Source organism: Bombus terrestris, chromosome 15, assembly GCF_910591885.1.
Source record: "Bombus terrestris chromosome 15, iyBomTerr1.2, whole genome shotgun sequence".
NCBI classification, from domain to species: Eukaryota; Metazoa; Arthropoda; class Insecta; order Hymenoptera; family Apidae; genus Bombus; species Bombus terrestris.
In genome coordinates this window covers 6366541-6383546 of record NC_063283.1, presented here as the reverse complement: position 1 = coordinate 6383546, position 17006 = coordinate 6366541, and the positions used below count along the sequence as shown (strand labels likewise).

Below are 17006 nucleotides of genomic sequence, written 5' to 3'. Positions count from 1 at the left end.
ATCATCGTGATCTAAAGAAATCAGCTTTCAACATTCCTAAAACCTCGAACAATCGACGTATCAACAGAAATCCTACGTTACATTATATTACCAATTGAAGATATTATAAAGAATAATCCTCCAAAAGTTGATGACAGCAAAAGCCAAGTTGCGAAGAAGATACTTAGCGAAGAAACAAAGGATTCTTGCAAAAATCAAAGCCGCTTTCCAGCTGGCAAAGGGCAGCAAAAAAGATGATAATTGCCTCAGTGATTAGGTCTTTCACGTGCGACTCGAAGAACTTCAGTACACACTTGAAGTCGCATTTAATACTTTCAAAAAACGACAGTTTCTTTTCGCTACCCTTAGCGCTGCATAAACGTGACAAATATTTTCTACAGCCGCTTCGCAATAGCATTTCGTTCCGATGAATCGACCTTGTTTTCGTGCCTAACGCTTTAAGAAAATTAAGAGCGAACGATGAAGGATCGAGCTTATCGGAATAAGATGACCACGGTGAGTACGAGTGCCTTTGAATTGGAGTGCACGGCCGGGTACATACGTTATCCGGTTAATTCTTTCTGGCTGGCTCGGCGAACAGAACCGGAAGCGATGTCTCTCTTTTCGTGTCAGATGGCCCGTGCTCGTTGGGCATAGCCGATTCGGCGGGTTTCGCTGTTTTGATCTGCCATGTGGAAGGATCCGATCGCTATGAAACGAGCATCGGCATACAGCTACGCGAGCCGAACCTGTAATCGGATGGCTGAGGATCGTGTGCCACCGTGTGTGCGACGGTGCCAAAGGTAACCGCTCGTGAACATAATGAACGATATTTCGGACCTGTTTGCCGGAGCCCTTCTTCTTTTCGTTCCAGCGTTCGACCACCACCACCACAACCACCAGCAGCACGGGGGATGGAAAAAAAGACCGACAGCGTAAATGAAGCGTCGACGTGTGACCGGAGAACTGGAAGATTATCGACCCGAGATTCGTACGCTCGCAAAATGGATTTTCATTCGCTTAATCGCGAAACGCCGACAGCCAACGGTTACCGTGTCGTGTCAAACCTTTTCGCATAGATCAAAATATGATGAAATTTCCAATTTATTTTTAAGATAAAAATTTGAGAAACTTGTCACGTTATTTACAAGTTTTTTATCTAATAGGCCTATCCACTGAATTGGACAACAAATTCGTTCATATTTAGAAGCGAAGAGTGTTTGTGCGATGGCTTAATTAATAAATTTTTATTCTTTATCGGGAAATGTTCTAGGTACCGATTTAAGTGTAATTTCACTTGCTAGATAATTATTAACATTGCTAGAAGATGAAGCAACGTCTCTATGGAGGAAAATGTAAGTATCGATAAACATTAGTTAATTCCTTTTTGGCTCTTGTCTACGCTACTTATCTAAAAGAAAAGAACATTGAGCTTTTTTTAAATAAATTTGTACAGAAAGAACTTTCCTTTTTCCATAAATTTGGACTACATTAGTGCATATGTTTCCTTTTCCTCCTGAGAAGCTTGTTTCTCCGAGAAGCACTCTTCGATCACGTTGTAATAAATTATTTAAGGAATGCAAACATCTCGATTTTTTAATGGAAGATTTATAGAAAAGTAGGGCAAATGAGTTAACTCTTCAGAGATTAAATACACTTGACGTATTCGGTTAAGTAAGCGTAAATGAAATTACCAGTGACCTAATGTACGTAGAGTGTATAAAATAATCGAAAAGTAATTATTGTGAAAGCACCATAAAATGTTTACCTTGTTGCTTGTATAACATAATTTCCACAATTTATATACAGTGACAGTATTCCAAATACATGTAAAAATAGATATAATAGCTGCAGTTACGTATCTTCTTCTCTGCTGGAAATATCACTCTGTTTCAATCTTTTGCTTTTTGCATTTCATGATATGCACATGATTGGCCTATGACCCATTGATAAACGATATACATTGATATAGAAATGAACCAATGATGATAACCCACTACCTTTTTCTTACCATCAGGTTCTTTTTCATCCACCAATCATTCACGCCGTTCGTGTTTGCAGTTTTAATTTGTAAAAATGTAATTTAACGAAAATGTTATTGGAAAAATCGCGTACAGAAAAAGCGTGTCAACTGGAACGTGTTAACTTGCTGTCAATAAACTGGATATATCGATAAATATCGTAGAATTTTTGTAAACTTGTTGCACAGAAATGTGACAAAGCAGATTGTATGTATAAACAATTCGATATGTGTATTTAGCTAATACGTTTGCCTATAAAGAAATAAACTAATAAAAGGCTGGGAATAAGTAAACGAAAAAACTGTTACAGGGGAAATAAATGTTATCCCAACTCTAAAAATTCCAACAATGGAAAAGGGAAGAAAATCGCGGTAAAATAACGAGAAGAAAATGGATTTATTCAGGATCAACGACTGGAAATCTGATCTGCAATTTAACTGCCTCTTGACCGGACGTGCGAATCTATCGAGTTGATTTCGATTAAACACTCTTGAGCCAGGCGATAACACATACGCCGGTGGAACTCGACGGCGGCAATTTTATTAATTAATTTCATCGCATCATCGCGCGTAACGAAGCATTATACGCTTGCGAAACTTCGTTATGCGTCATTCCGAATATTATTCAAATTTACACGAATAATATCGATAACGCGTGGCTGGCGATATTTCGAAAATATTTAACTAGCAGTACGCAATACGCGTGATTTTTCGCGCAAACGTTTCAAGTGTTTCCCAACGAAAATGAAAAATATTTAGTCGTCCTATCGGCCGATCGAACCCAATGAGAAACGTGTAATAGAATTTGATCGAATATTTCTTGTTTCATAGACGTAGATCGGCTCTGCTGATTATTTAAATGCCTTTAATTGCCTGTTTCCCTTCGATCAACTGTATCTATTTGTTTTTTCACGATATAAAACATCTCGCGTAAAATCGTTAACACTTATTGTTTTTTTCGTTGTCGTAAATGTCGCGATCGCTAAAGCGCAGACGTTCGTGTGTTTATGAAAAATATCAACGTGCGTGTACATTAATATGCAAAGATATACGCGCGAGACGAGCGCAATAAAATACTCGTTTCATTATACAGAATGGAACGATCTCGCAAATCTCTCGCCCACAGTTCTATGACGCCAGTCGCCAACGATCTGGCAATCGACGTGACTCAAAACAACAACGAACCAACAAATCTGCATTTATATTCCATTTCTCTACTTGTTTCCATAAAAGTGCAAATTTATACAAGTATCGTCACTCTGCTTACTAATCACCGCACCTTAAACATTCTCGATAGAATTTTAATTAGAGAACCGTGTAGACTGCGCACGATTACGTGCTCACTAACCCTTAATCTTGCAGAAATACGACACGTACCTCTGCCCAAATATTTACGCGCGCCACTCAACCTTCGACTATTTCTCCTTCTCTTTTTAAATGACCAAATAATTTTCCAAAATTCGTAACAGTCCGACTAACATCCTGAAAGATCCTCTGCATCCAATCTACTGACTTACCGTATCCTTTACCTTTGAAATATAATCTTGAAATGAAAACAAGAAAAGATATAAGGCGATACGTTGCATTAAATATCGCGTTTCGTACGACACCGGCAGATGTGCCAGTACTTCTAAAACGTACAAGTGTAGGATTCGGCTATTCAAGTACGATTTCACTAGCTTCTAATAGGACAACGAACAAAGGCTAGGCGAAAGGAAGACACCCCCGGCGAGTGCGGTTAATTTCTCGACGAGCCAATACGTCGTGCAGGCTCGTCGACTCGACGACGACGTTGCTCCAAATAAATCCATCGAGGCACAGTTGGGCAGCAGCAGGAGGAAGGGAGGGAGGGAGGAGAATTTCACGCGACGTGGAGGTAGGTCATGCTGTAAAAACGTAACGGCTACATAATTCGCAAGCCTGCGGGACTTCCAATCGTCTACACTTCAAAGGGAAGCTTGTCATGTACACGGCACACGAGCGGTTCGAGGCCACCTTCGCACGCACGAATAGTCAGGTGGTAACCGAGCGCAAACGTTTATTTTTAGTGCAATTTGTCGCTCGAACGATGCCATAAAGCGAGCCCTAACAGCGTGTGTGTTACCGGCTTATAGAAATTTTCACGTGTTTGTACCCACGACTAAACGCCAGTCGCGTCGTTAAATGTGTCGCACGATATGTGGAAAAAGCCTGTCCCGCTCTATAATCCGCCACGTCCCTGCCTTTCCTATCAACTGACTACAGACCAACGCCATTTTCACTCGGTTTAAGGCATTTCCATTTCGTCGTCACTCTCGTGAATAGTCGTATTAGAAAGCTTGCAACGATGTACAACGCTCTTAGTATTCGTATTTTTATTTACATGACGTTTATACTCGCTGATGAATTGGGCTCGAGTTAATGTTGAAATTCGTATTGTTTAATGGCATTAGGTCGTCCGAAAAGTTTCTTTCGTTTCATAAGGAAATAATGGACCCACATTTTCAGTTTTATATTATTTTATCGAATTACGTATGGTCCACTTTGTTCTATCAAAATAAAGATCACAACGTTCGACAGATTAGGTTTCACGTTTGTATAAAGACGCATTTGTGAAAGTTGTAAAAGACGAGTCTGCAGAAGAAGGACACTTTTGGGAAAATCTAATAGTTTCATATGGCTACACAGGCTGAATAAGAGGAGCGATTGATATTGCGAAAATGAAACGTGGGATTTGTTGAAAGAGAGTGTGTACGAGAAGTAGCTTTTGTAGCCACCGTAAGTACACAGGGATCTGGTTATGGCAGTCACGGATAACGTTATGAATAATTATTCTTATTGTCTTCATAATCAATCGGTTGCAAAACATATCTATATATGAAGTTGATTGAAAATAATCCACCTACTGTAATCAAATTGGAATCGACGAATGGTAGGAGATCTTAGCAGATTCGTACTAAAAATGCGACTTTCCTTCGAAACTTACCCTTAACGCAAGCACACCACTTGTCTTTTACACGAGTGCGTGGCAAGAATTCTCAGAAGATACGGAAATAGACGAGCGTACATTTATCTTTTCAAAGCATATCGTTACAGCGACATAAACGCGGACATCGATGTACGTTGCTGGAAGGTTGGAAAAGAAGACTATGCGAGTTATATTCAGGAGCTAACGACAGGAGCAAACAAGCGACAAAGCTTCTCAAATAAATCCTATGTCATCTTCAAAGGCAGTTGTTTATAAGAAATAGAACAGTCATTATACAACAGTTTGTTTATAAGTGGATAAATGTGTAACTGTTTCTTTTTTCACAAGCATACAAGTATCGTAATTGTTCGTAGTAAATTGAGTTCGATAATTTATATCGGTAAAAATAAATTGAATTCTTCATGCTCTGTATACGTAACGTTATCAGCCGGTTATTCTTATCAAAAATTGCAAGTGACCCAAAGCGACCATAGTAAGCGGATTCCACTGCATTGAGACCGACGTGGCCACTCTTGCGCGATAGTTTACCAATTAACACGTTGATTCAGTGGTCGTCCCAGTGGATCACCTACGTTACTATATTTTCAGCTTGTTTAAACTCAGACAAATTTCATGGACCGGAAAATTTTCTACGATGTGAATGACGTCGATAAACATTTTCGAAGAAATGGTACACGAATACGATATAATATTTAACAAATATTAAATGTTATGGTGTAATATACACACGATAATTTTATAATCTTACAGTTTTATTCGAAAGAGGATACGGTGAAACTTGTTTGTCCAAATCGGTGGCGCGATCGGCGAACAAAATATTTCAGACAACCGATGAGTTCGGACGATAGAAGCTTACTGGCTTCACCAGCTACGAGTTTCGATAATAGAGGTTGACGTTCGAATAACTGAAATCCAGCCACAATTTCCACACAAATTGCGTCAAATTGTATGTCAGCTTAGACAAAACTCGCGACGTGCGGATACGCGTTCGCGTGACCGAAAATAAGCTCGAGCGTGATTCGAATAATAGAGAGCTCGACGATAAACAAAAACTTGACTTGTAATTTGTACAATTTATTCGACAATCTCATTATGAAATTCGATGCTGTTAATTTTCACCCATGTTATTAATCGAATTGTGCAAACGAGCTCTGCTAATTTCCTACGAGACGCGACGGTAACAGAAAAATGAAGCTCCCAAAGTCCAAAGTACGTGTTATACCACTCTAAGGAATAAAATTCTCGCGCTTTATCCAACACGAAAAATGCGAAAGTACGAGAGAGCAAACATCTTTTGAAATTACAATTTCCACCAGGCTATCGCCTATTACGTGGTAATAGGTTTAAAAATCCAATGTACAATCACGTGTAAAGCTAAAGCCTCTTAACTGTTGTCTGATAGCGCGTCTCTCGACACAACAGAATTTCGTAAAGCGTATTTCGTGAATTTCATAAAGAGGTAACACCGCAGCCGCGTCTTTGCAACGGATATAATTGGACTTTGCCTTAATTACATCGTCTCTCATGGATACAGCCATCAGTGGAGCCGGATAACGCATTCGACGTGAATTCAGACGCCGAGAAGATTAACAGCTCCAAAGGGAGCAAGAAAGATGTAGATCGTCTCAGCTGAGACGTTAAGACGTTCAGCTGATGTGGCAGCCGTGTTACAACTAACATCAACCAGACGAGAAATATATCGGTATCGCTGTTGAAAAATTAATGTCGCGATAAGGTGTCGCTCAGTTTCGTGTCGTGAATTAGTCTGGTCGTATCAGCCGCGTATGCACGTAAGAATTTTCTTGTCTTGACAAGACAGAGATTGATCCCTTTGGTAATGGAAACTCGAGAAAGCATTACGGTCACTTAACTTTCTTCCGGGTTTCTTCTTACAAATTTCATTTAAGGACTTACGCAGAATTTCAATCGGAAAGTTTGTAAAGAGTAGTGAAGTTCGATAAAATTACGTTCAATCGTTCTACCTTCTACCTGAATATATACCTGAGTATACTTGAATCTCTGATACTGAGAATCTGAATAAACCTTGTGAAATAGAAATGCATTAAAATTTTCCTCCGTAGCTGCGCAATTTTCTATCTTACATCAAACAATTCAACGAAGTATAGAGAAATCTGCAAGGGGAGTGATAATTTCTTTAATCGCAAGCATATCACTGGTCAAATTTGACAATCAATTTGAATTTTCTACTATCGTTATCTCGCGTAAATACAAAATTCCTAGCAACTTCGATTTAGCAAAGTTAACTGAAATTTCTCTGATCTCTAATCCTGCGACGGAACAAGATACAACTCTACCAAAATATTTTTACACACCGCTGTACCTGTAAATACTTTGCTCTCGAAATTGACCAAATAATGTCAAATACTGTTTCAAAATTCTCCTCCTAATTAATTTCACCATTTGAACGATACTCTAGCTAACGTTCTGAAAGGTTGTGCACGTCAATTTGAATCTTTATTATTCAGATTCATGTTGCACCACGGCCAAGCGTTTTTCCCTTGCAACCACCGCTATTTACAGAGGCGCAAAGTGACTGACTAACAATAAGAGTAGCAATCTCGGTGGGTTGCGTGTAGCTACGGGACAACATGTGCTGTATAACGAACTACGTTCCCCGAGTGTGTACACGCGCGTTTGTGTACGCGTGTGACGGATATACAGGTGTGCAGGTGCATACGCAACCGCGTGTGACGCACAAATGACGTAGGCTAACGTGTGGTTAGTATCGGATAGGATAACAGTGGCGGTCAGAGACAGCGTTAAGCGATGTCCACACTGTCATCGAAATTACGTAGCTCGCTTGCAATTCTTCGTGGACGACAGGAATATCGCTGATCAAAAGCTTGCAATCTGCCTATCATTTAACACGTGAACCTACGAATTCGTAAGAATGTCGTAGTGTTTTACCGCTGTTACGAAAAAGATCGCTGTAGCGTTCCATATGACCTGAACATTTCAAGAACATGGTGATGCTTCAGGGAATGTACGATTTTTAAAAAAGTTGGATAGCGTTTCGTAGGAATTTGAAAAAATGTCACAGTGCTCTATAGAATTTACAAATTTGGAGAGAATAGTATTCTATAGAACGTACGAATTTTAAAAAATGTCACAGTGTTGCATAGAACGTGGGAATTTTAAAAAACGTCAAAGCGTTCTATAGGGCATAGAAATTTTAGAACGTGCCATAGTTAAATTAGTTAACGTGATTGACATAGTTAAAGGTGAAAAGTTGAAGCGTGCCATGTGCTCTACGGAACGTACGAATTTAGAAACATGGCATCGATTAATTCTCTAATTAATTTAATTAATTGCCAAATTGGTGAACGTTCGATTAATTTAATTAATTTCCAAATTCCTACGTTCGATTACGACGACAAGTAGACAAAACTTAAGCGTTTCGAGTGGATCGAGCTAACCAGACGAGCGAGGAATTCTTTTTGCCCGGGATTAACTTTCGAAAATGGATATCGTTTGGAGGCTGCGGTTTATAGGTCAATTCGTATTTTAAAACAACGAATGGAACGTTGTATGAGATTCGAAATTCGAAAGCGGCCAAAATCGAAACGCAAAACCACACGGACCAACCACCTTCTAAAAGTCTAGCAAAGGAGAAACATTCAGACCGAATTTCATAAATAAAATACGATATACTAAGCTATGTATTTATTACAATTATTTAACAAATTTATCTGTCAATTGTCATAAAACAATATCACCTTTCTCGCTATCCTAACAAATTTTTAACGCTAATACTGCCAGAACGATCGATGACAAAATGAGCAGTTCATAATTTTCCATAGAAATTTTATACACGTGCAACGTTACATTTTTCAATGATTCTTTGCAAAATACATTAATAAAAGCTTATGTTTCTTATTGCATTATAAACATTAATTTCTTTAATACAAGTTTTACATTTTAATCGTTGGCAGTCCTAGTGTCAAATTTCCACGCTTTGCGTAAATAAATTACTCGTTGTTTTAACTTCTTGTGTTATTAACGTCACTTCTGACTGTGTTGCTACAAAATGTATAACTTGCCTGAAACGTCATAAATGAACGCGTGACGGTACACTAGTCGAACGAAAAAGTTTGTGAAAGCTCTCCACGCGGTTTCTACGTTCTGGCTTTTCAAAACCTCTTGCCAACCTCCGATACGTCAGCCAAAGTGACGAAAGAGGAAATATTTCGCGTTACGATCCTGTGGCTGATACACGCTGAAACGAACGTAAAACATCATCGGAATTTGAATATTTGCAACTACGTGGATCGATCGTCACGGTAATTAAACGCAATTAAAAGCTATCGTTGTTTACACATTCGCGTTCGTAGCGAAAATGCGGTGCAAAAAGTTCTGCACGCTCGTAATTCGCGCGTAAAAAAGCTACCATTTTCGTCGTTTAAATCGCAAGTAATTAGCGCGCGTTAAGGTCTGCTTTTTCTACGCGGAAAAAATCCCGACAATTCAGCGTTCGAATTGCACGCGAACAATGTAGATAGGGAAATTAAACAAAATATGGTAGAAAATGAAACGATAGGTATGCAGTTCATATGGTTAATTAACTCGCCGACGAAATTGAAATACATTGTAAGATACGAGTTTCCGATATTAATTTCGCGTCTACGCGCTCGCAGTTACCCGGCCAGTGTATCGAACGAGTTACGGGCCGTGCGTGTTTCTTACGCGAAATTGTTTTTCGAAACAACGCCCGATAAATCATGCCGCGAAATTACGTCTTCGCGGCTCGTTCGACACTCTGTACGCTTCAATTCATCAAAATTTGATTCAATGTTGACGACCGTGGCGCATCAATTTTCGAGAGATTTTGATGCAAATTTAGGCGAAGATGAAAATGGTAACTAACTTCTGTATGCTAAATACAGAGTTGCACGGAATTACGACTAAATTACTCCACGAGTTATAATTACAAGATGATTCAATTACATCGTGCTCGATTACATTGTCATTAGAATTCATAATTCGAATCTGTCATTAAATTAAATTACGATGTAATTCGCAATTGCAATTGAAGTACGCATTACAACGCGCAACTGAATAATGTAATTGAAAGACATAAACGTAAGATCAAAGTTCTGATCTGGAATTCTGTTACACATTTTATAATTCAATTACAGTAATAATCATCAATGTAATAATTTAAGTAATAATTCAATTACATTGATGATTATTACTGTAATTGAATTACCGTAAAATGCAATCATTACCATGTAATTCGAGTAAAATGTAATTAGATTAGGCGATTAAATTACAATGTCATTCAATTAGCACAACTGCGGCCAAATATTAATTGCACGTTGCGTTGGTTAATTAATCTGTCTTCTTTGGAATTTCTTCAAATCAATATATGAACATACATAACTCAGTATATATGAATATATCATACGAATAATAATACGAAATTGATTAAAACAATTATCGAGAAACACGATGTATATAAATAGAGAAAATATTCAACTTTGTTACTATACTAATTATTATTTGTGAGATTTGTATTACGATGTTGAATATACCATTCGTTTACAGTCTAAGGTTCCAAGCATGGTTCAATAAATTTCCGATGATCTGTCAAATTAATTTTCTTTTCCCATTACTGTTCTAACTTAGGATCAGGCTTGTACTTTTATTACATAATTCAATCTAATTTTCATTTACTTACGACACAGGAATTATTATCAGGAAGTGTTAATAATCGAAAGTTACATAAATAAATTACACGATATAATACTCTGAAATATTTTAATAACGACAAAATTTGTCTACCAATATATAAATATCAAATAAAATACCAGCAACAATGATAATACAGGTACGGCGAGTACGCGCGATAAAAAGCATTTTCCAATCAAACCGCTCTCAGTTGCGCGAACAAAAAGGTCATTTCTATTTAGGAAAATTAAATTACGTCCATTCCCAAGCTAGCCGGTTTTAAATACCGCGTACGGAACGTTCACCGCTAAAAATAAATGAAAACCACGCGGGCCTCTCCCTTCCCAGTGCTCAGGAGCTCGATTGTCAATTAAAAAAGACAGGGAACGTAGAGGGGAAAAAAGCAGCTCGCGCGTCGGTTCCAATGGTTGTTGTGGACGGTGTTTTAGCCTCGAATCGAAATCAATAAGCCGATTATTGGTCGCACTGAACGGAGATTACGTTGCTTTGAATTGACACCCCGACACTAGCTACGTGCGCCGATTGAATTTCGCGGACTTTCGAGACGGCCGGATGTCCGCTCCAGTTCCTTTTTCCACGTCTGATAACGTGAAATCAACGCTCAATGTAATCCTCGTGGACACTCCGCGAAGAATCGACCTTTTGTGACGGCCTGGCCAAGTTTCCACCTATTGTGCCATCCGCGTTATTTGCTTACACGCAAGTGAACAATACCGAAGCAACGCCACCGGCGTGAAAAGAAAAATGGAGACGTTTGCAGGAAGAAGAAAACAACGCGTCGGCTCTCTTTTTTTCAACGCCATCTGTCCAGTTTACGATAAACGAGACACCGCTAACTAAGGCAGCGCCTAGCCGCGATATAACCAAACTATACGATGGGTTAAAGTTCGAATGGAGTTTGAACCGAGAGCATGATAATGTGAATACCTGATTTGCTTTTAATGTAAATTAGGAGAGATTAGAGGAGACTCAATTGGAGTTTCGTAGACGGTAGTAGATGGTAGTTTATAGCGTGCGAAGGATTAAATTGTTATATAGATTTTGAAATCTCTGTATGTATGTATATATAAGATGGAACAGATAATGCGAGCAAGTGTGAAAAGGGGATATCGTAAACCTCGAATTTAAGTTAAATTAGGATAGGTCAAAGAGTAGAGAAGTGTATTAAGGTAATATGCTATAATTGATATAACATGATTAGTATTTCGGCTAAAAAGATTAGATTATTATATGAGTATCGAAATTTGTGTATGTATACAGGATGGAATTGATAATGTAAAGAAAGGTAAACAAGAAGTATTGTAAACCTCGAATTTAAGTTAAAAATACTTTTTAAATGGTTTGATGAATCGGTAAACATGACAGGAACGTCGTTGGAGAAATGTCACATAACAAAGGTTAGAAGAAGCACAACTGACGACCTTGTCGAACGAAACTAACAATATGCTGCCAAATTTCGGTTAAATCTCGCATGCAAAACAAAGCAAATCCGACGCGTAATGGATCACCGTAAGCATTGTGAGTATTTACCTGACTTTTAGACAGAGGACGCTGAGCCGATACATCATTTGCCATCATATGGATTTTGGCAGTTACATGCTCGCACAGAAACAACAATGGGGCAAACGGTAGGACGTATGCCTCACTCATGGATCGATTTATTGGAGGAAAAGGATCGTGTTTTGTATTGGAGTGGCGAGGTGCTATCGAGAGTAGCCGACAACGTAAATCAAGAAGAATCGTTTCTGATCGACTACGGTAATGAGAGCATCGACAAAAAGGTAGACTCGTGGATGGAATCGAATCAAGCGCGGATCGACAGGATTTTCAGTAAACACCCAGATTTGCCGGAAGCGTATAAAATAAAAGTAGCGAACGAACTCGAGCAAGTAATTACTATTTTCATTTTTATTTCGACATATACTGTTCGACCATGCAGTCGCGGCTGATTTTCACGATTACTTGTACAAAATCGCGGTCGATTTTCATACTTCTCTGTAAATGGTTCGTGTTCACGTAGAACAAAGACACGATATTTAAATCGTATACAGAGCAAGATATAATGTTGTATCGCGCCCGAGTATTAAAAGTGAATAACTGTATAATAATTTCCGTGTTAATTTCAACAACTTTCTAGGGAATTTTATTGACCGTTGAGGGGAAGTGGTGAAATACACACAAGTAAAATGCCAAATATGACAAAATAATGTTGTATAATTGCGTTTAGATAACGGAAGAGTTGACGATGCAAATGAGAAACGACTATTACCACGGCTACAAGGACACTGTGAAGTTTACGAAGAAAGTAGATTTGCTAGGAGAAAGACAACGTAGGATACATGCGAAGATTCAGAACCTCGAGAACACTTGCCACGGGAGCGTGAAAGAATTTCGAAGAAAATTCGGCCCGCTCCGAGCGAAGACGTTCAAAAACCTTAGAATAGGGGAAAAGATGATATTCCAAGACAAGAAACTGAAGTCACAGTTCGCTAAACGGGTACGCAAACTTTCATTTCGATTCTATTATTGTTCTTTCCGAACAACGATAATTCTATCATTCTTCTCGTTGCTGTAATTAGGTGCACGATATCGATCATAAGAACGTGGAAGAGTGTGCCAAATGTATCGATAAATTAATAAAGATCATTGAAAAAGCGGCGCTTACACAACAATGAAATGTTAATAATAAAACGGTAAATAAACGATAGCAAAAATACGGATTAATTTAGCGGACTTAGGTATAAGATAACATTGTAAAAATAAAGAAATCGGGACAAATAAATGTAAAACGAACAAAATGAAGACAAATAAATGTAAAACTAGCAGAGTGAAGACAAATAAATGTAAAATTAGCAGAGTGAAGACAAATAAATGTAAAACAAACAAAATGGAGACAAATAAACGTAATTATACATATATACATATACACACACACATATATATATATATATTTATTTATTTATTTATTTATTTATTTATTTATTTATTTATTTATTTATTTACCTATATATAAGTATATCTAATATCGACGATGTCATAAACATGCCCGTATCATCGATTCTTGTTTCATATTGTATTAGCTATACGTAGACAATAGACGATCGATACGATCTCAAATTACTGGCTGCGTTTCCGCTATCATACATATTAAGTCATCCTCGACTCCTTCCGTTCGTTGCATTAGGAAACGTCACATTTCTCACCGAGCGCAAATTTGCATTAATTGACTTTTGGCAACAAGAGAATCGAATTGCCTAAATGATTATCTGACAGATGAAATATTTCAAAAAAGATAGCACGGTAGTTATTGTTACACGTCACAAAGACCAACTAAGAAAGATCGATTGTCGGAAGATCATTTATACTTTGAACTTGCTTATGCATCATATTTCCACGTGTCTGTAGAGAAACTAATATGAACGTGATAGACGATGATCTAAAGTCTAGTTCTAAATTCTAGGCAGAGAAAACAAACAATTCCCCTAGGAACAGGGTTGATAAGCTTAAGCTTCCATCACATACATACAATTGTAAGTTTATTTGACATGTCGACAGCTTATTGCACGAATATTGTATGTTACTGCACTTTCAGCATTTTCGAGAAAAACGGTTTGAAGAATTCAATAGTACTTTGTAATTAAAGAAATTCTGCATTGTATTCGTCTTTATGAATGCCATTACGAAATTGATTATCATGCATCGATCGTCTTTGGGAACACAAAATGACGAGAGCGAATCATAGTTCTTGAAAATATCTCTACACACATTAAATATGGTAAAGAAATATATTATTCTTGAGAAATTCACGAAATAGATATAAACGTGATTTTTATATAACATGAAGAAACAGTAAATAACTATTTGTCGCGTGTAAAAACTCTGCCAAATATGGGCATACGATATTTATGCGGTAAACCGTCAATATTGTAAATCGGTGAATAAATCTATTCGCTGTTCGTTAATAAATCTATTGAAATGATTAAAATGGAACGGATATCATCTAAAATGAATATTGACTAATACCGACGATTAAAATAAAATGAATACGGAATAAAATATTCTGGAAAATAAAAACGACCAGATAACATTGTAAAATAAAAAATGCGCAACTAAATGTTCGATTACGTATTGTCATTTCTACAAATACGTAATCCAATGCAATCCATAGGATAAAATGTATAAAACTACCGTACTAGTTAACCTGTCAACTGAGACATATACCCCAGTTAAATTATTAGCACGACTATTTTCTTATATCTGTTGTTAAACGTACGTATTCATGTACTTATATTTGATAAATTTAAAAACGATTCGCAACTCGTTTATTTATAAATTGATATATACATACCTTCTAACATCAAAAAATTTCATGAAATATAATTTATTCTAGGTAGTAGTAATATAATTTACACCGAGGAATAATACTTTGAAAATATACGAGGAAACAATAAAAGGAATAAAAGGAGAGAACAATATTGAAATATCAATGACATCAATGCTGTTCGGATAGACTCTTATGGAGACACTCGCTACCAGGAGAACAGAATGCACAAGATGGTATTTTCAGGGCTGTACTTGAGCATCTTTGTACGAATGTCTATCGGTAATTAGGGAAACTTCTGCTATATGTTTATGTAGGAAATTGATATGTTTAACCGTTTTACTGCTGAAACCGTCATAACACGTTTTGTGAAATACGCGTTCACTATGTTGCGCTCGTGAACTTACATATTCCATGTAGCGTATTATTAATCGAGTTTTTCTCGTGAGTATACAAAACATTTAACGTCTGTTCGAATTAATTTCGTGAGAGGAAAGCGATTTCCAATTCCAAGATATCTATATATTGATATTTACACATCACCTAAAGTTAAAATTATATTAAATTAAACTCAATTAATAATTGCAAAATTTATTCATCACAAAGCGTCTTGTCGTAGGAATATATACGTATTTAGTATTCGACAATACCGAAATAAGTTAAACGCTATTAACCATAAGCGAAAACCTTATGTGTTTTCAGAAATTTTACTGGTTAGTATACATACATTTCGAGAAACGTTCGTAGAACGTTAATAATGCGTTTGAAGTGTACTTACTGTTTTCTAAAGATTGTAACGAAAACTTGATATAGCTCCAGTAAAATTATCAATGGTGACTGACTGAAATAGTTACATACCTGAGCAGAATTCGCGCGGGAATCTTCGACTAGACGTATCGTTCGAAGTCCACATCTTGACGGTCGTCAGGCACCATGCATCTTCCCCTTGTCAAGCATCGCCGAAACCGTCGTGTTTGAAACACTTTTACATGAGCTACTTTTTTACACTTTACACTAATGACACACTATTGCTAAAACCACGACGCCGCGGTAGCAACGACGGTCGCTAACAACCGGACACTATCAGGAAACCAGAAGACTCGAGGAATCATTTCTTCTTCACCATCGGAGTTGCATCTGGCTCCATCTGTGAACAAGAGCTTTAATCATTACTTGTACAAGAGAATCGATGAAAAAAAACTCCATTATCATTCTATGATATTAAAAATCAAATGATATTAAAAATCGCCGATAATTTACAATAAGCTTTGATAATTATGATAATTATTATATTAATGTATATAAAAAAATACTCTATATATCGTACTTATATTAATTTAGTCTACAATTTTATTTCTCCTAAAAGTATTTCATTTAAGAATAAATAAATTAAATTAATACTTTTGAGAGAAAAACAAATATATTTCTACTGTTTAGAAAAATAACCACGTTTCCCACAACCTTCAATAGCCGTGATCGTCTAGTGGTTAGGACCCTACGTTGTGGCCGTAGTAACCCAGGTTCGAATCCTGGTCACGGCAATGTGTAAAACATTGTCACGGTGAAGGTTTTTTTTTATATATATTTCCTTTCATCGATTACAACACTTTATTGTATGTATTCGTTCAATAGATATAATTTTCTATAACTTTAATCTTTACAATATTTTCAATACTTTAATATATTTTTTCAAATATATTGATTTTTTCAAGTTTGTGAAATACAAACTTGAGAACATAATAACTTTTGCGATAAACAATAATAAATTGAACAAAGCAAAAGATAATGATTTCATATAAAAAATATATACTTTCTATAATACTTTCTATATGAAAGTATGCATGTTATATGAATCATTATTACTCAATTGTTTAAGATCTGATGTAATTCCTACAACTGTGTATATTAATGTAAGCATTTATGTTATGATAAAAGAAAAGAATTGTTCATAAAACGTCAGCAAATTTTCTCTTACAGAATCAATAAATGTCAGGTAAAATCACATCAGA

The 17006-nt window shown here is 36.9% G+C and overlaps 1 protein-coding gene, 1 long non-coding RNA gene and 1 other non-coding gene across 4 annotated transcripts in view; 2 read left to right on the top strand and 1 right to left on the bottom strand.

Annotated features, from left to right (window-relative positions):
- LOC125386367 overlaps positions 1-16178 on the bottom strand; it is a 43206-nt gene extending 27028 nt beyond the window's left edge. The window contains exon 1 of the long non-coding RNA XR_007226435.1: positions 15856-16178. This is a non-coding gene — a long non-coding RNA (uncharacterized LOC125386367). The remainder of the gene's footprint in view (positions 1-15855) is intronic.
- Positions 11130-13496, top strand: LOC100648033. 2 transcript variants are annotated; one of them, XM_020866928.2, is made up of 4 exons: positions 11130-12194; positions 12269-12565; positions 12904-13173; positions 13256-13496. In XM_020866928.2, exons 2-4 carry the CDS (start codon positions 12293-12295, stop codon positions 13349-13351), a joined length of 639 nt encoding a protein of 212 aa, XP_020722587.1. In that variant the 5' UTR covers positions 11130-12194; positions 12269-12292; the 3' UTR covers positions 13352-13496. The 2 variants fall into 2 exon arrangements, with proteins under 2 accessions (XP_020722587.1, XP_003401438.1); XM_003401390.4 differs by lacking the exon at positions 11130-12194 and having other exon boundaries at positions 12216-12565.
- Positions 16179-16466: 288 nt separating the features above from the next.
- On the top strand, positions 16467-16538 carry TRNAH-GUG. Its single transcript has one exon. It is a non-coding gene; the product is annotated as a tRNA-His (tRNA).
- Positions 16539-17006: the final 468 nt, after the last annotated feature.